This window comes from Schistocerca nitens, chromosome 12 (genome assembly GCF_023898315.1).
Source record: "Schistocerca nitens isolate TAMUIC-IGC-003100 chromosome 12, iqSchNite1.1, whole genome shotgun sequence".
Taxonomy (NCBI): Eukaryota; Metazoa; Arthropoda; class Insecta; order Orthoptera; family Acrididae; genus Schistocerca; species Schistocerca nitens.
Window position 1 is genome coordinate 108,975,440 of NC_064625.1, and position 26,694 is coordinate 109,002,133.

The following is a 26,694-nucleotide window of genomic DNA, read 5'->3' on the forward strand; positions in this document are numbered from 1 at the left end:
TCCCCTTCCTGGGACAATGAATTCACGGTGTTCTTATTTCAATTTCCAGGAGTGTATTAGGCGCACTACGAATGTAGTGTTGTGGACATGTTGGGATGTGGATCTCACGGGGAGCGTGCAAGGGATAACTACCTGCAGACGCACTATGTGCCCGCGGTGGCTCAGATGGATAGAGCGTCTGCCATGTAAGCAGGAGATCCCGGGTTCGAGTCCCGGTCGGGGCACACATTTTCAACATGTCCCCAATGAAGTGTATCAACGCCTGCTTGCAGCTAGGGTGTCTATTTAATTATCATTTCATTTATATTTATGTTTTGTCATTTATATCTGTACTAATACTAATCATAAAACTCATTTCCCTTTGAGCATGTAGTGGTTAATAAAAAAGAAAAAGAGAAGAGAAGAAAAGAAAAGATTGAAAATGTGGGAATAAATAGTGAATAAAAAGGGGTTTTTAAAATCGTTAATGACCGTGAAAAAGGGAAAGAATGAAATGCAAATCGGACTTCGTATTACAGAAAAGTTATCGGACTTCGTGATTCGGAAAAGCTATTGTTGGGGTGGTCCTTGTGGCGTTTCTGAGCAAAAGTCAAACTAATTTCCACTACAAAACTTATTTGGAAGAGAATAGAGAATAACAAAATGTGATTAACAGGGGGAAATGGCGTAGATAAGAGTTCATCCTTTACCATGTTAACATGTCTTCTCTCGTGCGGCGTCCAGATCTTGTTCTCCAAAAATCTCCTGTTTCATTTCTGCTGCGAAATTTTGCAATAAATTTCATTGTCCAGGAATTACTAATGTATACAAATCAAAACCATCTTGATATTGAATGCAATGTATTTTACGTTGCTGCTTCCATCCTCCGAATTTCATACAAACTTCCACAATACGTCTGCACGTCAATAATTTTTTCGTCTTCATCCGACGAAGACTAGCTAATGAGTTAAGCTTCTGCTCTCAAGAGACAAGAGCGGGTAGAAAACAAAAACAGTTACAATTTTTTCTACCTTCATTTTCTTATTTTCTCTGCCATCGAGCGCTCATACAGCTGCGACGGTATAATTTATATCTGAGGGAACGAATGTAGCGCGGCGAAATTCAAAGTCCCGCTTCAAGCATTAAAAATTTAACGACGTTCCTCTGCTTCGATTCGATAAATGTTATGTGTATTTGACTTATTGGCTAGGAGAAATGAACTTACTGATGATGTGAACCTTGTTATCGACTGAGGTAAGGGCAGTTAAACAATGACGGAATGCAGAGGTCCTTCTTTAACTTCAGTTGCGAAGTACTGGCGTATAGCTAGTTTTAAAATTAAAGTGTCCAAAGAAAATGGTTTGTGGACAGTAAAATACCTAAAACTTAAAACGAAGAGAGAAAGCCCGCCTTATATAAGACACTGTTTTATAATTTTGTCTTCAGCCACACATATTTCAGCACTTTTTGTGCTATCTTCAGTGGGTTTATTTTTTTATTTTCTTCGTCACATCAAGCTATGCCTCATGTGAGAAACAAAGTAAACAAGTAACCCATTGCACATAGCACAGAAAGTGTTGAAACGTGTCTGGGCGAAGGCAGTTTTGCTTAGCAGTCACGGAAAAAAGTACCACAAGACGATTATTCCGTAAATGGAGTATCCTTCCCAGAATGCTGACCTGAAATCGAATGGAAAGCGGAGACCAACATCCCACGCCACCGGTTTCTGCTCTTGAAACAGAACGGATTCCGCAGACATTCAGACACAGTGAGAGCGTCCCCAGTGCCAGAAAGCCAAAGGGTGAACAAGACTCATATAAACATCCTTTAATAGGTGTCCAGTTGGTACCGATCAATCGTATGTACCACATAGAGGATGAGGTATTGCAAGACCGTAGAGAAGGTGGCATGATTAAGGCAGAAACACGAAGACGGAGCAGACGTCAGCCAATCTACATCTACGTAATTACTTTTCTATTCACAATAAAGTGCCTGGCAGAGTGTTCAATGAACCACGTTCAAGCTGTCCCTCTACCGTTCCACTCTCTAACAGCTGTGAGAGCCCTGATTTCTCTTATTTTGTCGTGACGATCATTTCTCCCTATGTGGGTGGGCGCCAACAGGATGTTTTCGCAATTGGAGGAGAAAACTGGTAATTGAAATATCATGAGAAGATCCCGTGGCAACGAAAAACGCCTATGTTTTAATGATTGTCACTCCAACTCACGTATCATGTCTGTGGCACTACCTCCCCTACTTCACGATACTACAAAACGAGCTGCCCTTCTTTGTATTTTTTCGATGTCATCCGTCAGTCCCATCTGATGCGGATCCCACACCGCACACCAATACTCCAGAACAGGGCGGACAAGCGCGGTGTAAGCAGTCTCTTTAGTAGACCTGTTGCACCCTCTAAGTGTTCTGCCAATGAATCGCAGTCTTTGGTTGGCTCTACCCACAATATTATCTATGTGATCGTTCCAGTTTAGGGCATATGTAATTGTAATCCCTAAGTATTTAGTTGTATTTACAGCCTTCAGATTTGTGTGACTTATCGCGTAATCGAAATTTAGCGGATTTCTCGTAGTACTCATGTGAATAACTTCACACTTTTCTTTATTCAGGGTCAACTACCACTTTTCACACCATTCAGATATCGTATCTAAATCATTTTGTAATTCCTTTTGGTCATCTGATTGCAAGACGGTAAATGACAGCATCATCTACAAACAATATACGGCTACTCAGATTGTCTCCTATGTCGTTAATATAGATCAGGAACAACAGAGGGCCTATAACACTTCCTATGGGAACGCCGGATATCACTTCTGTTTTACTCGAAGATTTTCCGTCTATTGCCGCGAACTGTGACCTTTCTGACAGGAGATCACGAATCCAGTCGCTCAACTCGGGCGACATTCCATAGCACGTAGTTTGGTTAGAAGACGCTTGTGACAAACGTGGAAAGCCTTCTGGAAATCTAAAAATTTGACATGACCCGTCGATAGCACTTATTACTTCACGAGTATAAAGAGCTAGTTGTGTTTCACAAGAACGATATTTTCTGAAACCTTGCTATGTGTCAATAAATCGTCTTCTTCAAGGTACTTCATAATGTTCGAATACAGTATATGTTCCAAAACCCTACTGCAAATCGACATTAGTGATATAGGCCTGTAATTCAACGGATTACTCCTACTTCCCTTTTTGGTTATTGGTGTGACTTGATCAATTTTCCAGTCTTTACGTACGGATCTTTCTTTGAGCGAGCGGTTGTATATAGTTGCTAAATATGGAGATACTGTATCAGCGTACTCTGACTGGTATTCAATCTGGGCCGGAGGCCTTGCTTTTATTGACTTAAGCTGCTTTGCTACACCGAGGATATCTATTTCTATGTTTCTCGTCTTGACAGTCGTTCTTGATTGGAATTAAGGAATATTTACTTCGTCTTCTTTGGTGAAGAAGTTTCGGAAAACCGTGTTTAATAACTCTGCTTCAGTGGCACTGTCATCAGTGGCTTCACCGTTGTTATCGCGCAGTGAAGGTATTGATTGCGTCTTGCCACTGGTGTGCTTTATGTACAACCAGAATCTCTTTGGGTTTTCTGCCAGGTTCCGAGACAGACTTTCGTTGTGGAATTTATTGAAAGCATCTTGTATTGAATTACGCTCTATATTTCGAACTTCTGCAAAGCTTTGCCTGTCTTGGGGATTTTGCGTACTTTTAATTTTGGCATGCTCAATTTGCTGCTTCTGCAATAGCGATCTGACCCCATTTTCTGTACCATGGGGGATCAGTACCATCACTTCATAATATATGTGGTATATATCTCTCAATTACTGTCGATACTATATCTTTGAAATCATTCCACATCTTTTCTACGTTTACATGATCAGATCGGAAGGAGTGGAGACTGTCTCTTAAAAAGGCGTTAAGAACATTTTATTACCTTTTTTAAATATATATACTTTGCGTTTCTTTTTGATGGTTGTAGGAGTATTCAGCCTAGCAGCAACTGCCTTGTGGTCGCTAATCCCTGTATTCGTCACAATACTCACTATTTGTCCAGGATTATTTGTTGCTAAGAGGTCAAGTATGCTTTCGCAACCATTTACGCTTCGAGTGGGCTCATGAACTAATTGTTCAAATTAATTTTCTGAGAAAGCATTCAGTACAATTTCGGATGACGTTTTATGTCGGCTTTAAACGTATATATTTTCCAGCCTATCGAGGGTAGATTAAAGTGACCACCGACTATAACTGTATGTATGTATAATCTCCGTGATGATTATCATTTAAAATTCGCGTTCGGTTCCCACGTTTTCCGAGATTAACTCTGGGACTTGGAGTGCCTCAGTGTAGCTGCCTGGGAGTGCTTTCTCTGTGCGAGGACCGTCCAGATGTACGCCTCGCGGCTGTGGTTATATCGGAGCAGGCCAAACAGGAGCCCGCTGTAGAAACAAACGACGGTTGCAGACATAGGCCACCTGGTCAGCTTAGCACATTCCCCGGTTGCTTCACAGCTTAGCTCTTCGGCACTTTCTGCGAACTGGCGTCAGGGGACGAAGAGCAGAAGTGTTTCTGTACCTGCCGGTTGGCGCTGCTGGCAGTCACCCGGATCCAAAACTGTCTTGACCTCTGGTGACTCAGTCAATGTCCTTGGTCATTCTATAACGTGCAAACATCAAACAAGAAACGGTACTGCGCCACCCTGTAGATACCACTAACTTTTAACTCGTAGGGGATATACTGTATGAACGGGCTCTAACAGCACTGCAATACGTAGGTGAAAAGCACTCTCTCTCTCTCTCTCTCTCTCTTTTTTTTTTTTTTTTTACTGTGAGGCCAATCTGCTGGGGTCATCGGTCCCTTGGCTTACTTAAACTAACTTACGCAAAGGGCAACACATACTCCCATGCCCGAGGGAGGACTCGAACCTCCGACGGGGGAGGCCGCGCAAACCGTGACAAGACGCCTCGGACCGCACGGCTAAACCGCGCGGCTCGTAATACTGCAATAAGTTGTACTGACAAGATCTTGCCCATGCTCAACGACGTAATCTCCGTGACGTGAAATAATCGTCTGTACTAACACAACATCGCATAAGATTTGATAGTCACCCCTCCACCCCCCTATGCTATAAATGACACTACAGCTCACTACAATATCACTTTGTACAAAAGGCTAAGCCGGCCGGAGTGGCCGTGCGGTTCTAGGCGCTTCAGTCTGGAACCGCGTGACCGCCACGGTTGCAGGTTCGAATCCTGCCTCGGGCATGGATGTGTGTGATGTTCTTAGGTTAGTTAGGTTTAAGTAGTTCTAAGTTCTAGGGGACTGATGACCATAGATGTTAAGTCCCATAGTGCTCAGAGCCATTTGAACCATTTTTGAACCATTTGAACCATTTATACAATAACACTTTTCGTGGTAAAATGGGGTCAATGGTAGCTGTCTGGATATTAAGCACAACAACGTATCTATCAGGCTTCACTAGGTTCGAAAGATAAATCACCACAAAAGCTAGTACCAATCACCAGCAAAATACTAAATGCGAAACTCTTCGGGGAGTAGGAAAGATATATTTACTGTACGAATAACAGCATCCTACAGCGAAGCTTACTGTGTGTACTCTGACAACACAGCTAAACCCTTTCTTACCAACGTAGGCACTAGAAACAACAGCTTTCGTGTATAACTGATGAATACGTCATATAGATCCGTTGCCTCTTTTAGTTGTTAAAACTTCAAACATACAAGCAATCAGTGTGACCGTTATAAATTTTTACACAAAATGGAGAATAAGTTCACAAGGTAAAGATATAATTTAATATTGTTCATCGTTCGTTTGTCAATCAACGCTAACTTTTATACAAAGACCTTGTAAAAAATAACTAGACTCACTGATGGCGCTGCAGTCGCGGGATAATTTGAACCTTCCGCAGGACGCCATTATAGTGGTTGTAGTCTGATGTGTTGTGTAGTATTGTTGTTTATGAAGACCCTGATTCAAAGTTGTATATTTGTTGGGGCGTACATACAGTATTTGTTTCTCGTAATTCTACTGTCTGTACGTTCCAATCAAAAGAAGTACAATGGTGAAGAATTGTGCAGCGATTAATTGTACAAATAAATTCGATAAAGGAACGAATATTACATTTCACAGGTATGTGAATATTTTAAGTTGTTTTGTATGTCAGTGCACTTGCTTAATAAATGTTTTTGTAACACGGTATTAGCATAATGGCAGTGCATCTATTTGCAGGTTTCCTTTCTCAAAACCACAGCTGTTACAAAAATGGTTACACGCTGTCAGGAGGCAAGATTTCCGACCGACAGAATACCATTTTATATGTTCTGATCATTTTGAAGAAAGTTCGCTGATCGATAGTGTTTTCATGGTTAGATTAGGTTGAAACTCGATAATTAGGTCGTGAGTTGCCAAAGCACAATGCCATATATAACACACTTCTCGTCATAAAATCTAAAGCAAGGTAGAGTCAGAATATCTATTAATATAGTGGGCAAATCTTCGAGTATTTTGATGCATTTTGCGTACATCTATCGTAAATGAACTACGAAAAATGCTAGGGGTCCAGTACATAATTTTTAGCTACGGCAGATTCCATGTAGTACGTAAAATAAATTCATAAACAGTGACTAGTTGCTGTTTGTTCATAAGTTAAAAAGTATATTGTAGTAACGTATTTAAATGAGGCATTATGTTTGCGACCTAACTCAAGGGAAGGCATTTTGTAACCAAAAGCGATGTATAAACATTCGAACTCCGCGCGTCAGTTTACCTCTCTAATGGCCGCCGGCCAGCTATTCAATTTGTCCGCTCTTCACAGTCGACCACTCGTGCGGTTGTGGGGGCCTGCGTTTATAAGTAGCGCATTGTCACAACAATATCCTTGACTATTGAAATTTTATCGTAATAACTATTTGGTAATTTCCATGATTGTTTACCTATCGAAACCGCGGGATCCAAACGATAGATATCGACCGTGCGGTTCTAAATCGATCACGCGACTGTGATGGCGGGCGTTATGATAAATTATTGGTGAGATGCTAGGAAAACCCAAACAATTTACGACGGTAGTGAGTGGGATGTCTGGTATTGTAGACGTTTCTTCAGCCGATTGCCTCACGTGGAGGAATCTAATTCCATGGTTATGCAATGTAGACAATTGTTTGAATTTTTGTCGGAAATGTGACAAAAAAATGGTTCAAATGGCTCTGAGCACTATGGGACATAACTTCTGAGGTCATCAGTCCCCTAGAACTTAGAACTACTTAAACCTAACTCACCTAAGGACATCGCACACATCCATGCCCGAGGCAGGATTCGAATCTGCGACCGTAGCGGTCGCGCGGTTCCAGAATGTAGCGCCTAGAACCGCTCGGCCACACCTGCCGGCGAAATGTGACGTTCTAGTCATTTTTTGCATGACATTGGCAGAGTCTACACAGGTTACGGAAAATAGGGAATGCTTCCCGTAGCATACACATCAAGCTGGCTTTCTCATGACGACAACGTTGACGACGAGTGAGGTAAGTCGTTTTCTTTGTAATCACAACTCTTTTAGTAACACTCTTCTTTTGTCGTTGCTGTAGAGTATAGATGAAACTTTATGTCGTATAAAGATACCGGTAAGAGAAACTGAAGATTTTAATGTGTACACTGGACTGAGACAAGGGGACGCCATTCCACCTATTTTATTTAACCTTGTCCTAGAGAAGATCGATAGAGAATTCTCTAAAACCAGTCCACAAGGGATCCAACTACAGGATGTGAACATTACAAGACTTGCCTATGCAGATGATGTAGCACTAATAAGTAGTACCAAAAGAGAATTAATCAGAATGATGCAAAATAACTACAAAACTGCTGAGAAAACTGGATTACATGTTAATGAAGAAAAGACAGGATACCTGCCCATAAGTAAGAAAACCAGAAAAGATGCACCTCTGACTGTAGATGGTGTTGACCACTTCAAGTACCTAGGAAGTCTTTTTAGTAATAACAACAGAACAGATATAGAAATAGATGCCCGTTTATCAACAGCGAACAAGATACTTTTTAGTTTCATCAAAATTCTAAGAAAAAGATCACTTAGCAGTAACTTAAAATTCCGCTTATATCAATCAACCATTGTACCTGTGATGTTATATGGATGTGAAACATTAATATTTAGAAAGAAAGAAGAAGAAAAACTGTTAATATTCGAAAGAAAAGTACTAAGGAAAATTTTTGGACCCGTATACGTCGAAAATAACATGGAATGGAGAATTGAAGAAATGAAGAATTAAGAGGGCTGTACAAACACCGTAACATTCTCGGGGTCGACAGAAGCGTCCGATCCCACGCGTCGGCTTTGACCCGTGACGTAAGGGTGTTGTGTGGACGTCATGACGGCGCGGAGTTTGGTTTGAGTGTGGCTGTCTCCAGTTCTGTTTTATGTTATTTTATTTACTTTTCTGATCTGTTCGTTCTATCTCGTGAGATTTTTTTTAAATTTAAAAACACTTATTACTTATTTTAATTATCTGTTTCCTCCAATTTCTGTTTTAGTTTATTATATTTATCTTTCTGATCTGTTCGTTCTATCCCGTGAGATTTTTTTTTAAAAAGACAAAAAACACTCATCAGCTACTGAAGCATCTTTATCTTCTATGGGTTGCAGGGGTTACGACCCCTGGGGAGGTGGGTATTCATGCATGGCTGTCTTCACTTACACGTTGTAGCTACGCAAGGCGTCTAAATTTGTTTATATTTAGTTTGCCCCCCACCCAAAACACCCCATTTCCCGCGCTTGTCCCGTTAGTGTCATTAGGCTTCTTGTGGAAAGTGTGTGTTTTTGTTTTTGTTTCCGCCATATTTGTGACGTCATGGGTCAAAGCAGACGGGCGGGATCGGACGCTTCCGTATTTCCCATTCTCGAAGTGCTCAAAAGGAGAAGTTTGAATCGGGTAGGCCTTATGACAAGAATGACAGAATGGACTACCTAGAATGGCATTCAGCAGAACAATAGCTGGAACGAGACGAAGAGGGAGACACAGAATCAGAGAGCGGGATAACATTCGGGAGGAAACATCTAGAATGAACAGCAACAGCAGCTGGACAAACAGCGCATTAGACAGGTAGAAGTGGAAGAGGCTCATAGAGCAGGCGTATAGTCGATAAGGCCCTTGCCACATGTAAAGTAAAGTAAGTAAGTAGTGATCACTATAAACACTCTCATAACGCCCGCCACCACAGTCGCGTGATCGATTTAGAATGGCACGTTCGATATCCATCGTTTGGAGCCTGCAGCTTCGATAGGAAAACAATCTTGGAAATTACCAAATATTTCGTCAATCTCCAACTTTCAGAATTAAATGGAATAACTTTTCATTTATAATTAATCGCTTTTCAATAAAACGTAAACTTGCTTTCCCTTTCTAAATAAAGATTAATCATCTTTCTTTTCGTTCCAAGTTATTAACTGAAAAATACTACTCTTTCTCTCTAGGGTTTTAATTTCTTTGAACTGTGCTTTTACCAATATGCCAGTTTTGTACTTTATTGGCCTTTGGATTTACTTTGATACGAAAAGTTATATTCGGAATATTACTCTGCTTTGAAATTAACTTTTGAATATTTTTCTTGTAATAGTGTAGGGATGAAGGACAAGTCGGGTACTGAATTTTACAGTTCAAAACAGTTAACTGTTTATGTCCTGCCATTAATTCGTTTACAGGTACAAGTCAGCGTTTTACTTTACAAGTGCTGGTTCTGTATTCAAAACTTCCCAAAGCGGAAATGCAATTAAAAAAAAAAAAAAAACTAAGTGTCACCGCCACTTTTCAACTACATGAACTTTAAATAATCAAACAAAGCTCAACTGCTTCAAGCGTTGACTTCCGCGACCCACGAATGTTTAAAACTCAAAACACAGCACGATGATCTTTTTTAGAGAGAATTAACGTGTTTTATAATAAATGGTTCTCTATTTGTCGTTTAGGGACAAGGGAAAAGCTTTCAAATTCTTAATAAACTTCCGAATGTTTCTCAATAACTTATTACGTACGAACGACGGCACTTTCAGCGCATCCAACGAGATTACAGAAATGTACTATATTACTACGATCTCGCCGAAGTCACACAATAAATCCTGAGCATACATCGCGAAGTCACTGTTCCTCAGTGCTTGCGTGCATCTATATGACGACAACAATGCAATGCAACGCTGCTACCCCTTACTGCGTGCTTTCATTCTCAACCACAAAGTAACTACACGACTTCGGTTGAACTTGTCTCATCACGGACACCATACAACGGAAAATCTCCCAAAAATATTGAAACACGGTTCGCCTACAAACACGTAGCTATTAAGCAGCACAACGCACCATTGATCACAAATAGGAGAAACTAATCTTACGCTTCAGTAAATCGGAGGTTTTCCTATATGTTGTGGATTGGCAAGACAGCCAACCCACTATGAGGAAGCCGAAAGGCACGCGTTTAAGCTCACGCAGGCTGGCGTGCGGTCTGGAACAGGACACGGAAATGAGACTAGTAAAAAATGGACGTAGCTACTGGAATACTTAACTTTAATCCATAATTGGTGAACATCGCTCTTGACGGTACATGTTTTACAGCATCAATAGTAACTGGTAATGGCGCCTTGCTAGGTCGTAGCAAATGACGTAGCTGAAGGCTATGCTAACTATCGTCTCGGCAAATGAGAGCGTAATTTGTCAGTGAACCATCGCTAGCAAAGTCGGCTGTACAACTGGGGCGAGTGCTAGGAAGTCTCTCTAGACCTGCCGTGTGGCGGCGCTCGGTCTGCAATCACTGATAGTGGCGACACGCGGGTCCGACGTATACTAACGGACCGCGGCCGATTTAAAGGCTACCACCTAGCAAGTGTGGTGTCTGGCGGTGACACCACACTATACATGGCGAGTCTGCACTCTACCAAAATCGGCGAAATAATCACTTTCTACACAATCGACATTTACATCTACTTGGATACTCTGCAAATCACATTTAAGTGCCTGGCAGAGGGTTCATCGAACCACCTTCACAATTCTCCATTATTCCAATCTCGTACAGCGCGCGGAAAGAATGAACACCTATATCTTTCTGTACGAGCTCTGATTTCTCTTATTTTAGTTTGGTGATCGTTCCTGCCTCTGTAGGTCGGTCTCAACAAAATATTTTGGCATTCGGACGAGAAAGTTGGTGATTGGAATTTCGTGAGGAGATTCTGTCGCAACGAAAAACGACTTTCTTTCAGTGATGTCCGGTCCAAATCCTGTATCATTTCTGTGACTCTCTTTCACATATTTCGTGATAATACAAAACGTGCTGCCTTTCTCTGAACTTTTTCGACGTATTCCGTCAGTCCTATCTGGTAAGGATCTCACACCGCGCAGCAGGATTCTAAAAGAGGACGGACAAGCGTAGTGTAGGCAGTCTCCTTAGTAGGTCTGTTACATTTTCTAAGTGTCCTGCTAATAAAACGCAGCCTTTGGTTAGCCTTCCCCACAAAATTTTCTATGTGTTCTTTCCAATTTAAGTTGTTCGTAATTGTAATACCTAGGTATTTAGCTGAATTTACGGCTTTTAGATTAGACTGATTTCTCGTGTAACCGAGGTTTAACGAGTTCCTTTTAGCACTCATGTGGCTGACCTCACACTTTTCGTTGTTTAGGGTCAACTGCCACTTTACGCACCATTCAGATATCTTTTCTAAGTCTTTTTACAGTTTGTTTTTATCTTCTGATGACTTTATTAGTCGATAAACAACAGCGTCATCTGCAAACAACCGAAGACGACTGCTCAGATTGTCACCAAAATCGTTTACATAGATAAGGAACAGCAAAGGGCCTATAACACTACCTCGGGGAACGCCCGAAATCACTTCTGTTTTATTCGATGACTTTCCGTCAGCCGGCCGGTGTGGCCGAGCGGTTCTAGGCGCTTCAGTTTGGAACTGCGCCACCGCTACGGTCGCAGGTTCGAATCCTGCCTCGGGCATGGATGTGTGTGATGTCCTTAAGTCCCATAGTGCTCAGAGCCATTTGAACTTTCCGTCAATTACTACGAATCTTTCGAAATTATCTTTCTACTCGACTTACACCTGCTTTGAACACACTTGAGTTCTATATCCGTTGCAGACTAATTCACCTATCGTGCGAGTGTGCCGATCTCTTCACGCTCCTGAGATTCTCTCTCTCGAGGCTCACAACTCGAACAATAGTCGGAATTCTAAAAGGACAAGTCAAGAAACATTCTCTGCGAACAATTATATCACGCGAATTCTCTCTTTAACAGTAAGTGTTCCTTCTTAGCAGTCGCCGGCAAGGGTTTCTAGTGGCCAGCTGCTCCGCAGCTGTCACGTTTGCCGCAAGCCGTGATTCCGCAGTCGACTTTTTTTAATTACTGATGCCGAAAAACAGCGCCTTAGGCCGCTTTCTGTGTGTGTGTGTGTGTGTGTGTGTGTGTGTCGGAGGGAACAGGTTGTAACGCCGGAAATGCATATCCTCCTATTTCCATCTATTGTACCATAATTTTTTCCTTATTTTGTTACCTAAAGATATAACATTTCTGTGTCTTTATATATTGTAATTGTTTTAATATTTATATATATATATGCATTTATGTCGATGTATAATTGGTTTGTTTTGTAAATATTATTTGTATTTTACGCTGGGTCTTGCCTAGGGAAAACTATGCTATCGAACGAATACATCGATAGGTCGTGTGAAGAACGAAAGTGTGTAGGATCTTTGGTAGTGTTAACTCTGCCGCGTGGAGCGCGGGCAGCGAGGGGGGTCTGGCTGGGGTAGTGCAGTGGGGCAGGTGTGTTGTGTGACGCTCACGCGAGTTGCCGCGCTTTCGGGGTTTGGCAGCATGTAATTGCGATCGACTGGCTATGGTAGTTTCTAGCACGGTGTCGCGGACGGGAAGCATTAGCTGGCACACATCAAGAGTCCGTTTCGCCTGGTGACCGTGTCGAGAAGAAGGCGCGCCAGCATCCAGCTTCTGCGACAGCGACAGCGACGGCCGACAATGAGTGACTGTCGCCACCTCCTCGATCGGCGACTTCAAACCTTCAATCAACCAACAAGGAAGACTAAAAGCACGTAAAGTTTCAGAACTGTATGGCAGGCCTCAGCTTTTAAAATTGTTGCATCACAAAATTACAGCAACTTAGCATGAACCTTTGTTGCTCATTGTCCCAATTGCATTGCCAAGCAGGGTCCCTTCCTTTTCCGAAATGAACCCGAGTGTCGTTGAAACTCAAACGCCAGCATTAAAATAATATAATTCGATTTCACTGCTTTAATTTCAAAGTTCAGTTAAAGTATTCATAGCTGGCTACAATATTTAGATTACACGAGCACAAATTAAGAGTGCGAGTTTTGTTAGCATATTTTAGCTTCCCTGTGACTGCAGCTCAGCTTGGTACGTACTAAATTTTACTATTGTTAATTGTTCAGAATCATTTAATTCAAGTTCGAAGTTAAATCTCTTACTTCTAAATTGCGTAGATTCAGGTAGCTTTTGAAATGATTGTTGAGGTAGCCTTAGACTAACTGTATTTTACTGAATTTCGATATGCTTCAGAAACAAAGTTCACTATTAATCTCAGTCACTAAATTAACTTTCAATTTTCCGGTTTTATTAATTATTTTGCTAAATTAAGTCAGAGTGTAGCGAAATTTATCACTTCTGACAAACTTTCAGTTTTCACACTACACGTGTCAACCTTCAGTTGCCACGCTCCTAGTGCTAATTATATGTGTAATAACCTTTCTTTTTCAGTTACTATAGTAATTGTCCTTAGGACTGGCGACCGTAATTTCCCCCAAATCTCATATCTAATTACCGCTAGTTAATTGTTGACGTAACGGCCGCACATTTACTTTCTGTATTAACTTTACCCCTTTTCAAAATTAATTTCCACCAGTTTCATTTGCATTTTTCCTTTCATTTAGATGTAACCCTTTCCTCCCTCTTTACCGACAGATTAACTTCGGTGACGATTGCTTTTCCCAAATTTCCATTAGGTACACGCGGTTTAATTTTTCACTGTCATTAAGGTCGATAAGTGAGGGGGAGGTTACAAGGTTACGGGCTGGTGGAGGCAGGTCAGCCAGGGGTCGCATTCCGAGGTCTGGCCACCATGTCTGCACCCTCCCTTTCCTGGGAATGTGGACTAAGATATGAACAGGATTTATATACATTCACAGGGTGGTCCATTGATCGTGACAGGGCCAAATATCTCTCGAAATAAGCGTCAAACGATAAACTACAAAGAACGAAACTTGTCTAGCTTGAAGGAGGAAACCAGATGGCGCTATGGTTGGCCCGCTAGATGGCGCTGCCATAGATCAAAGGGATATCAACTGCGTTTTTTGAAATAGGAACCCCCAATTTTTATTACATATTCGTGTAGTACGTAAAGAAATATGAATGTTTTAGTTGGACCACTTTTTTCGCTTTGTGATTGATGGCGCTGTAATAGTCACAAACATATGGCTCACAATTTTATACGAACAGTTGGTAACAGGAAGGTTTTTTAAATTAAAATACAGAATGTAGGTACGTATTGTAGGGAAGCAGCCTACTCACGCCATAGTGAATTCATATCAGCCTTTCAAAATGGCTCTGAGCACTATGGGACTCAACTGCTGTGGTCATAAGTCCCATAGAACTTAAAACTACTTAAACCTAACTAACCTAAGGACAACACACACATCCATGCCCGAGGCAGGATTCGAACCTGCGACCGTAGCGGTCGTGTGGTTCCAGACTGTAGCGCCTTTAACCGCTCGGCCACTCCGGCCGGCTCAGCCTTTCCATTGTGTGCCAGCCAGTCTGCTGTAACTATCCCTGACGTCATAAATGTTGCGCAATACTTTAAAAATCAAGCAAATAACCTAAAACATTTCTAGCATGTCAGGAGTAATACTAAATTAATGTGTGTTAAATATCAGTTCGATAACTTTAGCCATTTTCGAAATTTGGACGTTTTTCAGTCAAAATTATTGGCGCAACAGAAAAGAGCTAGAGACTTCAAAATTTATATTTAAATTCGTCTTTCACAATAATTTAATAAAAACAGTACTTTGGATTTCACAAATTAAAAATTTAGTGGAAATTCATGATTTTCTGGTTTTCGTCTCAAAACTTAAGGAAGCAAGATAGATTAAGTAGGCTAATAAATAAGGCTAGGATGTTTAGATTTAAATAGGTTGGAGATCCGCTATAACTATGAAGATGTGAAAAGTTTCATTTGAATACCTATAAAATTATAGCGATAGCGTATCTCCAAAACGCCAGTTCAGAGCTCATCTACTGCGTGCAGTGTAATTAAATTAATTCTCTCGCCCAAAATATTTAACTTAGCCACGTCAAAATTTTATTATCAATACTTAACTGCGTGCTGAATGCACATTTAAATTAAGAGCTTCATCGGCCATCAGCAAGAGAAGCTATGATTTATTAGGTAACTTAAAGTGGTGCATTACTAGCCCAGCGGCTAGTCGGGAGAGCCGATTTGATCAGGCGTTCCCTTAGCCGTCTGCACCGCGGCTTTATATATAAGAACGCTGCGAGAGGAAGCAAGGCCCCAGTTCTCTCCAGACGCTGAATAACACGCCATTGTGTCGGGAGTCGCGTCGCGTCGGTATCACTGCTACAAACAGCCTCGGATGCCGTATTCAGTTACTCGAGATGCGCATAACCAGGAAATCATTTTCAAGTGAAGTGTTAATTCTGGGTTGACTTTTCATTATCTAGCTTCAGTTTGCGTATTGTCGTATTTTCACGTGCCGTCGCGGGACAGACATTCTACCAATTATTTAGCGTGGCGTTTGATGAAATATTATCATCAAATTATGGCGAGCATTCATTTTAACATTTTATTCGGACATTTATAGTTGCATCAGCGCATTAGACTCTGAACTGCTCTGTTAGTTAGGTTGTATGGATACCTGTGTTTTTTATCTGTGACTTTCAGAATATACTCAATTATTTTGGATTATCGTTTTTGATTATAAATCCCAGACAATCTCCTAATTCTTCAGAGCTATAAGCTGCAACTATAATTGTATTCTCAGATGAAGTGGGCACTAGGAATTCTAATTACAGGCTTCACGTTTTGTTAAATCACTTTCTGGTTGCTAAAGTGTAATTAGAGAGCCAGTGCTGAGAACGGCGAAAGACAGCATAAATAACATTCTAAATGCCAGGAACTGATTCTACTTTCTTCAAACATTTATACACAATTAATTTCCTAACGCGCCGCCCCACAGTATGAACATTTTATTTCGGTTGTTCCAATGTCATACATATACCTTTGTGAGCTTATCATTTCTTAGAACGCATGCTGTTACAGCGTGATTACCTGTAAGTACCACATTAATGCAATAAATGCTCAAAATGATGTCCGTCAACCTCAATTCATTTGGCAATACGTGTAACGACATTCCTCTCAACAGCGAGTAGTTCGCCTTCCGTAATGTTCTCACATGTATTGACAATGCGCTGACGCATGTTGTCAGGCGTTATCGGTGGATCACGATAGCAAATATCCTTCAACTTTACCCACAGAAATAAATCCGGGGACGTCAGATCCGCTTAACGTGCGGGCCACGGTATGTCATGAAATGTGCTATTCAATACCGCTTCAACCGCACGCGAGATATGTGCCGGACATCAATCATGTTGGAAGTACATCGCCATTCTGTCATGTAGTGAAACATCTTGTAGTAACATCGGTAGAACATTACGTAGGAAATCAGCATACACTGTACCATTTAGATTGCCATCGAGAAAATGGGGGCCAATTATTCTTCCTCCCACAATGCCGCGCCATACATTAACCGGCCAAGGTCGCTGATGTTCCACTTGTCGCAGCCATCGTGGATTTTCCGTTGCCCAATAGTGCATATTATGCCGGTCTACGTTACCGCTGTTGGTGAATGATGCTTCGTCGCTAAGTAGACGCGTGCAAAAAGTCTGTCATCGTCCCGTAATTTCTCAAGTGCCTTGTGGCAGAACTGTACACGACTTTCAAAGTCGTCGCCATGCACTTCCTGGAGCACATGGTACGGGTGGAATCGATGTTGATGAAGCATTCTCAACACTGATGTTTTTGAGATTCCCGATTCTCGCGCAATTTGTCTGCTACTGATGTGCGGGTTAGCTGCGACAACAGCTAAAACACCTCCTTCGGCATCATCATTTGTTGCAGGTCGTGGTTGACGTTTCACATGTGTCTGAACACTTCCTGTTTCCTTAAATAACGTAACTATCCGGCGAACGGTCCGGACACTTGGATGATGTCGTCCAGGATACCGAGCAGCATTCATAGCACACGCCCGTTGGGCATTTTGATCACAATAGCCGTACATCAACACGATATCGACCTTTTCCGCAATTGGTAAAGGGTCCATTTTAACACGGGTAATGTATCACGAAGCAAATACCGTCCGCACTGGCGGAATGTTCCGTGATACCTCGTACTTATACGTTTGTGACTATTACAACGCCATCCATCACAAAGCGAAATAAGTGGTCCAACTAAAACATTCATACTTATTTACGTACTACACAAATATGTAATGAAAAATGGGGGTTCCTATTTTAAAAAAACGCAGCGACCGGCAAAGGACAGAAAGATTTTGTAATTTTCGCTCTGTTCCCTCCCCGCTTGTGAGTAAATTGAATGTTACAGACTCTAACAACCCTACCACAACAAAGGTCAGCATTTAATAACGATTGTGGTGTTGCTCACGCTGCTAAATACTACATTTTCGGGCAACAACGAAGTTATTATGTGGCAGGTGTTACTAGAGCACAGTTAATATAGTCATTTCATGTAATAATCAAAAAACTAGGCACTCATCTTTTTGTGTTTCCCACGCTGGTCTCGTCGTAAGATCATGGCTCAATCGTTGAAAATCTAGGTGGTTATGATTCCAAGCTCGGATGCAAAGAGGCCTAGGTTTTATTCTGCTATATTCAAAAGTTATGTAGATGCGCTTCACAAACCATTCTTGGAGATTAAATCTTTCAAAGTTAGCACATTAGTGATGTAAAAAAAATTATCAGCACTCCGAATTTAAGTTACACTTCCTTTTAATTGCTTTTATTGCAATATCACGTAAACACAAAACTTCACTTCACAATACAAAACATACTTGGAAACATCTCTCTCACAGTCACTGTTAAAGTTCACATTTTGTTATGCGTCTTTCCAACATGACGTCCAAGACTTGACTTTCTCAACGTCCGACTCTCTAACAAGTTATCAACTAACAATCGCTTAAGCGCCCAAAAATCAGAGCTACAAGTACGTCAAAGATCATAGTGACAAAAGAAATAATACACGTAAGAATAATATCATTGCAATATAAACATATCGATGTATCACAAATGAAATCAAATCTGAATGTTGTCTCATAAATATGTTAAGTAGTTAACAGAAATACAGTAGAATATTACTGGTATCGAGAGGTTTTGGTGAGGTACCATAATGGTTACGTAATTCAAGTACCATTAGAAGACGTTCTTGTACTTTCGCGCGGTGTATCGGTTTTTAATAGCATGTATACTTTTCCTGTTGTAAAGGGTGGGAGTGGACGTTTCTGAAGTTCTCGCGGAAGGCCCCAAAAGGTTACTTTTCAGCGCGCTCTAGCGCCGATAGCGCTCGTCAGAAAATCGAATCTTAGTGTATTTTGTAGGAATTTTTTTTTCTCCAATAGTTTACACTATTGTCACATAGCCGAAAAACTGAAAAACTGCAAAAATTTTGATTTTTTGCGCTTTTCGTTGAGAAACGACCTCCTACATTCAGCAAACATGAAATTCCTATTCAGCATCCCCAAAAAACATAGAAACTTCCGAAATTTTACAACGGTGAAATCACCATTTGACTGGAGTATAAATACAACTTCCTTTTTTTCTGTTAAAACCGACGGTGAAGAAGAAACCAAAACAGCGTATTGTGTTTACAATTTTTGTTTGAGATTACATACACTATTAAACAAAAATTTTATAAATTAAGAGAAAAAAATGTATATATAAAGAGAAACAATGTATTTAGGAGTTGTGCTGTGATGTATGAAAATGTGTTCTTAATATATATTAAACTATTAAACACAAATTTTATAAATAAAGAGGAAACCTGTATATATAAAGAGAAACAACGTATTTAGGAGGTGTGCTGTGATGTATGAAAATAAGAACACATATTCATACATCACAGCGCAACTCTTTAATACATTGTGTCTCTTTATGTATACAGTTTTTTCCTTTTATATATATACTATGTCCACCCAAATGTTTATTACAGCATCATGCAAAAATTTGAAGTAAATCAATCAAGAACTTTTCAAGATTTTTGCTAGCATGTACATATGTTACAAAATATGCAGCTTATGTCCGTTCGAATGTTTGTTAGAGTAAGGTGTAAAAATTTGAAGCTTGTCAGTTAAGAACTTTTCGAGAATTTTGTGGACTACGTTTAACAATGTCTCATTTTTATAGAGTAATAACGGATGAAATTAGATCGCTGCCTCGATTGTATATGTGGAACAACTGTATCTGGTTAAATGAGCTCTACCTGAAAGCAAATAAAATAAAAAATGAAAAATAGGCTATTAAATTGTGTACATGTCGAGTTAGGCGAGATTATTTATCGGTGTTTCTATTGAATGTGTGGCGCTCCTTACAAGACAATAGCACACGTATTCCAGAGCAGTATCCAGTTACATGCACAGTCGTTGACATTCAGCGCGTCGGAAAGTGCGGGCAAAAAACTGGCCTTTTATGCGGGGTTACCTGTAATGAGCCAAGGGAAAAGTGTCCGAGAATAAAAGAAGCGGGACGGAAAGAAAATAGAAAGGGAGAAACAAGTCGCTGCCGCAATGGAAAGCGGCTGAGTACCGCCGTCACGTACATCTGCCCGTGCGGCGTTCCCTTTCTTGCGGGACGAACAAAGTGCGCGACAATTCAGTGAGCACGCCGACATGCCCCACAGACGGACGCGCGGCGCCTATGGCCGCCACTGGCCTACTGATCCATAAAACGCCAGCTGGAAAGGAGGAAAAATTTGTCGCAAGGCGAAGGATGCACTTTCGCTCGCTCAGATGCTGCCTACCCCCTCCTTCGGACTCGGCGCGGTCCTTGCGTCACAAACCTGCGCACGCGCAGTCTTCAATAGCGCGCTGACAAGTGACAGTCGCCGTCTGCGATCGTCAAATGTTCCCGCGCCTATCGTCAGCTAGAAGACCGCGCGCCCTCGCCAAGACGTTTAAAACAGTGGGCAAGCCCGCGCACGCGCAGTCTTGATCCGCAGGCCGACAACTGACTGTTGCTCTAGCCGATTGTCAAATGTTTCCGCGGCTGGCTTCGACTGGCAGTTAGCGCGGACAGGCGAGGACTTCTAAAACGTTGCACAGGCTGCATATGCGTAGTGTGTTAGACCAGTGCTCAATATTATAGTGTTTATACGCATACGGACAGGCGAGGACTTCTAAAACGTTGCACAGGCTGCATATGCATAGTGTGTTGGATCAGCGCCCAATATTACAGTGTTTATACGCAGACATATATCCGACAAACGCTGTTTACAGCTAATTTCATTGAAGAGTGAGGAGGATAATGACATTGTTAACATTGAGTGATGCGCCGTTATACCTCGTTACAATTTGAAGCTGGCAACACGTTTTTGGTGATACTGGTTGTTGTCTGCCTCCTCCATGCTGCATACGGTGTTCCAGGTAAAAAAATTCAATTTTTTGGGAAATCATTTACAGCATTTGTAGATCATATATACATTATTTGTTTCGTAGGCCCATAGTAATGACATGCTCTCGAATAACACGAAATAGAAACAAAATACGTAATGTATAAATAATGAAAATTCATTTAGTATGCAAATAATGATTCTTTTTAGTGTATAAAGATTTTTCAGCGCATTTGTACCGCCATCAGTAATGTTAAGGTCTGCACGATCTTCTTTAAATTGTTACATGATTTGTCACATTTATTTTGTGGTATCTGTCCTCGTGTAAATGCTCATAAATTGTATAAATACGTGCTGAAACGCGTGAAACATTTTTAATGAACCGCAATAGCGAGTATACAATAAGCAACATAAACATCGTGGATTGTAAAGTTGTAGATTGCGAATATCATTCATTAAAATTTGTCTGCGTGTATTTCTGCAACAAATGAGCATGCAGATGGGACATTCACCACAAAAGAATATGTGTCAAGCTGTACAATAACGTATGGGCATTAAAATGAGTTGTTGTTTGCATAATATGCGGACCAGCATTTTCATAATATAGCCTGCAGGCACGGCTGCATTTAGAGCTGCAAAACAAGTGACATGCTACGTAACATTTAATGTTCTTTTCATGGAATGTCAGTCTGCTACCTTACTAAAATTTGATAAAGTGTGTTTAGATGGTGGTACTTGGTTGTTTAGGAAATGTAGAATATTGACAGGATGATGATGAATGACTGTTTGGGTTAATTTGAAAACGTATGTGACGTTGCAAATATTACTTTGAAGCGCATGCCTTTAACGCTAATTTGGAAGTGTGGTAATCGAAACCCCTTTTCGCCGGCCGGGGTGGCCGAGCGTTTCTAGGCGCTTCAGTCTGGAACTGCGCGACCGCTACGGTCGCCGGTTCGAATCCTGCCTCGGACATGGATGTGTGTGATGTCCTTAGGTTAATTAGGTTTAAGTAGTTCTCAGTTCTAGGGGACTGATGACCTCAGGTGTTAAGTCCCATTGTGTTCAGAGCCATTTGAACCATTTGAAACCCCTCTTCCTGAAATCGTGGTTGTGATGACACACTGATTTGCAGCGCAGTCCAAGTTCTAGGTTAGGCTGGAAGGTGACAATTCGGTTGCGAGTTGGCGAAGCCAACGAATCTGAAAGCAAAAAATCTGATTGTGGTAAAAAATTGAGCGGCAGTGGCGCCTAATGTTTACGTCCGCGCCGTATTGAAAAAAATGCGAGGGATTCAATACGTAACTTTTACCCTAATTCTGGCTCGAGCATAGAGAGAAATGGTTGTTGTCAGAAATGCTGTATGAATGACGGATTCCCACTACCAGACAGTGTATAAGCTTTTGCACGACAAGTTGAAGATTCGCGCAGTGACTATCGGGAAATGCAGCAACAGCGTCCAGTTTTTCCGAGGGAAATTGCTAGCTGATAGTTGTGACTTCACGATAGTAACACTTTTCAATGAGCGTTTTGCTTTCTCGTTTGCCTCTTCCAACAAAAGTTTGATGACGTTGCATTTCATAACAACTGCCTGATTATGAAAAACTTTCTCTGCACCTACAGTGTGGAGTAACTGCATTGCTCGCTATCAGTAGAGATAGAACAACGGAAATGAAGTGCATTGTCAACAGGCGACAGTCATCTGATGGACTACGGGATTGAATTGCCCAGCGCTCGGGACCAGAAAGCATTTCTGCATTAGTATTACGTTATTTTGTGAAGCTCTCCTGCGATGTATTACTATTCTCTTGTGCCCTTGTGCTTAAGAGGCCTTATTTCTTGTCATGTCGTGCACAATACTAAATGGTTGAAACGGCTCTGAGCACTATGGGACTTAACATCTGAGGTCATCAGTCCCCTAGAACTTAGAACTACTTAAACCTAACCAACCTAAGGACATCACACACATCCATGCCCGAGGCAGGATTTGAACCTGCGACCGTAGCAGTCGCGCGGTTCCAGACTGTAGCGCCAGAACCGCTCGGCTACCGCGGCCGGCGAAGACGAAGAGATAGAGAAAGTATGTGAGGATATTGAAAGTGTAATGCTTTACATACAGGGAGTTGAAAATGTAATAGTCATGGGGTCTGGAATGCAGTTTTAGGGGAAGGAGTAGAAGAAAGGGTTACAGGAGAATATGTGCTTGGGACAAGGAATGATAGAGGAGAAAGACTGAGTTCTGCAATAAATTTCAGCTAGTAATAGCGAATTCTCTGTTTAAGAACCACAAGAGGAGGTGGTATACTTGAAAAAAACCGGGTGATACGGGAAGATTTCAGTTAGATTACATCATGATCAGACAGCGATTTCGAAATCAAATACTGGATTGTAAGGCCCAGGAGCAGATTTAGACTCAGATCACAATGTAGCAGTGATGAAGAGTAGGCTGAAGTTTAAGAGACTAGTCAGGAAAAATCAATGCGCAAAGATGGGAGATACGGAAGGACTAAGGAATGAAGATATGCGCTTGAAGTTCTCTGAGGCTATATATACTGCTATAAGGAATAGCTCAGTAGGCACTTCAGTTGAAGAAGAATCGGCAATCGGCAATCACAGAAGTTGGGAAAAAACTATTGATAGAAAGAAGGTAACTGCAAAGGAACCAAGGCTAACAGAAGTACTTCAGTTGATCGACGAAAGAAAGAAGTACAAAAACATTCTGGGAAATTCAGGAATGCAGAAATGTAAGTCACTTAGGAATGAAATAAATAGGAATTGCAGTGAAGAAAAGGTGAAATAGCTGCATGAAACATGTGAAGAAATTGAAAAAGAAATTTTTTTAGCGTAGATAGAAGTAAAAACAGCTATCGGTGAAATTAAAAGCAATAATGGTAACATTAAAAGTGCAACGGGAATTCCGCTGTTAAATGCAGAGGAGAGAGCGACTAGGTGGAAAAAGTACATTGAAAGCCTCTATGATGGGGAGTACTTGTCTGATGACGTTATAGAATAAGAAACAGAAGTTAGTGTACAAGAGATAGGGGATCCAGTATTAGAAACAGATTTTAAAAGAGCTTTGCAAAACTTAACGTCGAATGAAGCCGAAGGGATAGATAACTTTCCATCATATTTCTAAAATCATTGAGGGAAGTGGCAACAGAACGACTATTCACGTTGGTGTGTAGAATGCATGAGTCTGGCGATATACCCTCTGAATTTTGGAAAAAACATCATCCACACAATTCTGAAGATTGCAAAGGTCGACAGGTGCGAGAATTATCTCACAATCAGCTTAACAGTTCAGGCATCCAAGTTGTTGACAAGAATAATTTACAGATGAATGGAAAGAATGCGTTAGATGACGATCAGTATGGCCGCTGTAAAGGTAAATGCACCAGGAGGTAAGTCTGATGACGTTGCGGTTGATAAGGGAAGCAACACTAAAAAAACTGAGGCACATTCATAGGATTTGTCGAGCTGGAGAAAGCGTTCGACAATGTAAAATGTTGTAAGATGTTGGAAATTCTGAGAAAAATAGGGGTAAGCTATAGGGATAGGCGAGTAATACACAATATGTACAAGAACCAAGAGGGAACAATACGACTGGAAGACCTAGAATTAAAAAGTATGTAAGACAGGGATATATTCTTTCGCCCCTACTGTTCAATCTGTACACCGAACAAGCAACCGCAGATATAAAAGAAATGTTGAAGAGTGGAATTAAAATTCAAGGTGAAAGGATATCAGTGATAAGATTTACTGATGATATCGTTATCCTCAGTGAAATTTAAGAACAATTACAGGATATGCTGAATGAAATGAACAGTCTAATGAGTACAGAATTTTGACTGAGAGTAAATTGAAGAGAGGCGAAAGCAACGAGAAGTAGCAGAAATGAGAACAGCGAGAAACTTAACATCAGGATTGGTGGTCACGAAGTAGATGAAGTGAAGGAATTCCGCTACCTAGACAGCAAAATACGAGTAACCCATGACGGACGGAGCAAGGAGGACATAGAAAGCAGACTAGCATTAGCCAACAGAAGTGTACTAGTATCAAACATCGGCCTTAATTTGAGGAAGAAATTTCTGAGAATGTACATTTGGAGCACAGCAATGTATGTTAGTGACACATAAACTGTGGGAAAACCGGTAAAGAAGAGAATCGAAGAATTTGAGACGTGGCGCTACCGATGAATTTTGAAAATTAATTGGACTAATAAGGTAGAGAATGATGAGATTTTCCGCAGGATCGGCGAAGAAAGAAAGTTGTTGGAAACAGTAACAAGAAGAAGGGACATGTGTTATTGTTGTGGATTGGCAAGACAGCCAATCCACTATGACAGGAAGCCGAAAGGCACGCGTTTAGCTCACGCAGGCTGGCGTGAGGTCTGGAACAGGACAAGGTAATGAGACTAGCAAAAATAGTACGTAGCTGCTGGAATAATTAACTTTAATCCATAATTGCTGAACATCGCTCTTGACGGTACATGTTTTACAGCATCAATAGTTACTGGTAATGGCGCCTTGCTAGGTCGTAGCAAATGACGTAGCTGAAGGCTATGCTAACTATCGTCTCGGCAAATGAGAGCTTAATTTGTCAGTGAACCATCGCTAGCAAAGTCGGCTGTACAACTGGGGCGAGTGCTAGGAAGTCTCTCTAGACCTGCCGTGTGGCGGCGCTCGGTCTGCAATCACTGACAGCGGCGACACGCGGGTCCGACGTATACTACCGGAACGCGCCCGATTTAAAGGCTACCACCTAGCAAGTGTGGTGTCTGGCGGTGACACCACAGTTATGACATCAGGGAATAACTTCCACGGTATCAGAGGGAGCTGTAGAGGGCATAAACTGTAGAGGAAGACAGAGATTGGAATAAATCCAGCAAATAATTGAGGAGGTAGGTTGCAAGTGCTGCTCGGAGATGAAGAGTTTGGCACAGGAGAGCAAATCGTAACGGGATACATCAAACCAGTCAGAAAACTGACGACTCGAAAAAAAGATAAAACCTCTTGTCAGTTGTTTGTTTCTCTACGCCAGGAATGATTGTTACTACGTCGTCCATACGGGGGTCTTTGCGATGATCAAACGACTGTGCTTTTGTAGTCTTCCATACGGGAGTCTGTCCAATGGTCACACGACTGTTTGTTTGGACAATCCTCTGTATGGACGATTTCCTAAACACGAAATTTAAAACTGAGATTTTTGCTGTCTTCTACTGCCACACCAGGCAGGTCAACGAGCGACTGACAGAAGCGTAAGACCCACTTAATGATTTTACATATAACCAGAATTTTCTCGAAATTAGAATTATATTAATACCTTCAGCGGCTAACGGGCGTTAATATATATCAACGGGGAGAGATGATAACGTGTGTGCCCCGACCGGGACTCGAACTCGGGATCTCCTGCTTACATGGCAGACTCTTTGAATTCGAAACTCGATTACAGCATGCTGTTTCTCACGCACCGGCGTAGTTACGCTACACACCGCCATGTTACACGCTACAATTCGGAGACCTCTAGAGGTAGAGGGCTGTAAATATCTAGACATGAAGGATAAAGATGTACACTGAAGCGCCAAAGAAACTTGCATAGGCATGCGTATTCAGATACAGAGATATGTAAACAGGCAGAATACGGAGCTGCGGTCGGCAACGCCTATATAAGACAAGTGTCTGGCGCAGTTGTTAGATCGATTACTGCTGCTACAATGGCAGGCTATCAAGATTGAAGTGAGTTTGAACGTGGTGTTATAGTCGGCGCACGAGCGATGGGACGCAGCATCTCCAACGTTGCGGTGAAGTGGGGATTTTCCCGTACGACCATTTCACGAGTGTACCGTAAATATCAGGAATCCGGCAAAACATTAAATCTCTGACATCGCTGCGGTCGGAAAAATACCCTGGAAGAACAGGACCAACGACGACTGAAGAGAATGGTTCAACGTGACAGAAATGCAACT

General features: G+C 41.5%; 1 protein-coding gene and 1 non-coding gene across 2 annotated transcripts in view; both read left to right on the forward strand.

The window, feature by feature from the left end:
- The first annotated feature begins 149 nt into the window (after window positions 1-149).
- On the forward strand, window positions 150-224 carry Trnat-ugu (transfer RNA threonine (anticodon UGU)). Its single transcript has one exon. It is a non-coding gene; the product is annotated as a tRNA-Thr (tRNA).
- Window positions 225-20,345: 20,121 nt separating this feature from the next.
- LOC126215169 (serine protease 33-like) overlaps window positions 20,346-26,694 on the forward strand; it is a 225,203-nt gene continuing 218,854 nt past the window's right edge. The window contains exon 1 of the mRNA XM_049941836.1: window positions 20,346-20,766. Coding sequence (XP_049797793.1) covers window positions 20,670-20,766 — 97 coding nt within the window. The 5' untranslated portion in view covers window positions 20,346-20,669. The remainder of the gene's footprint in view (window positions 20,767-26,694) is intronic.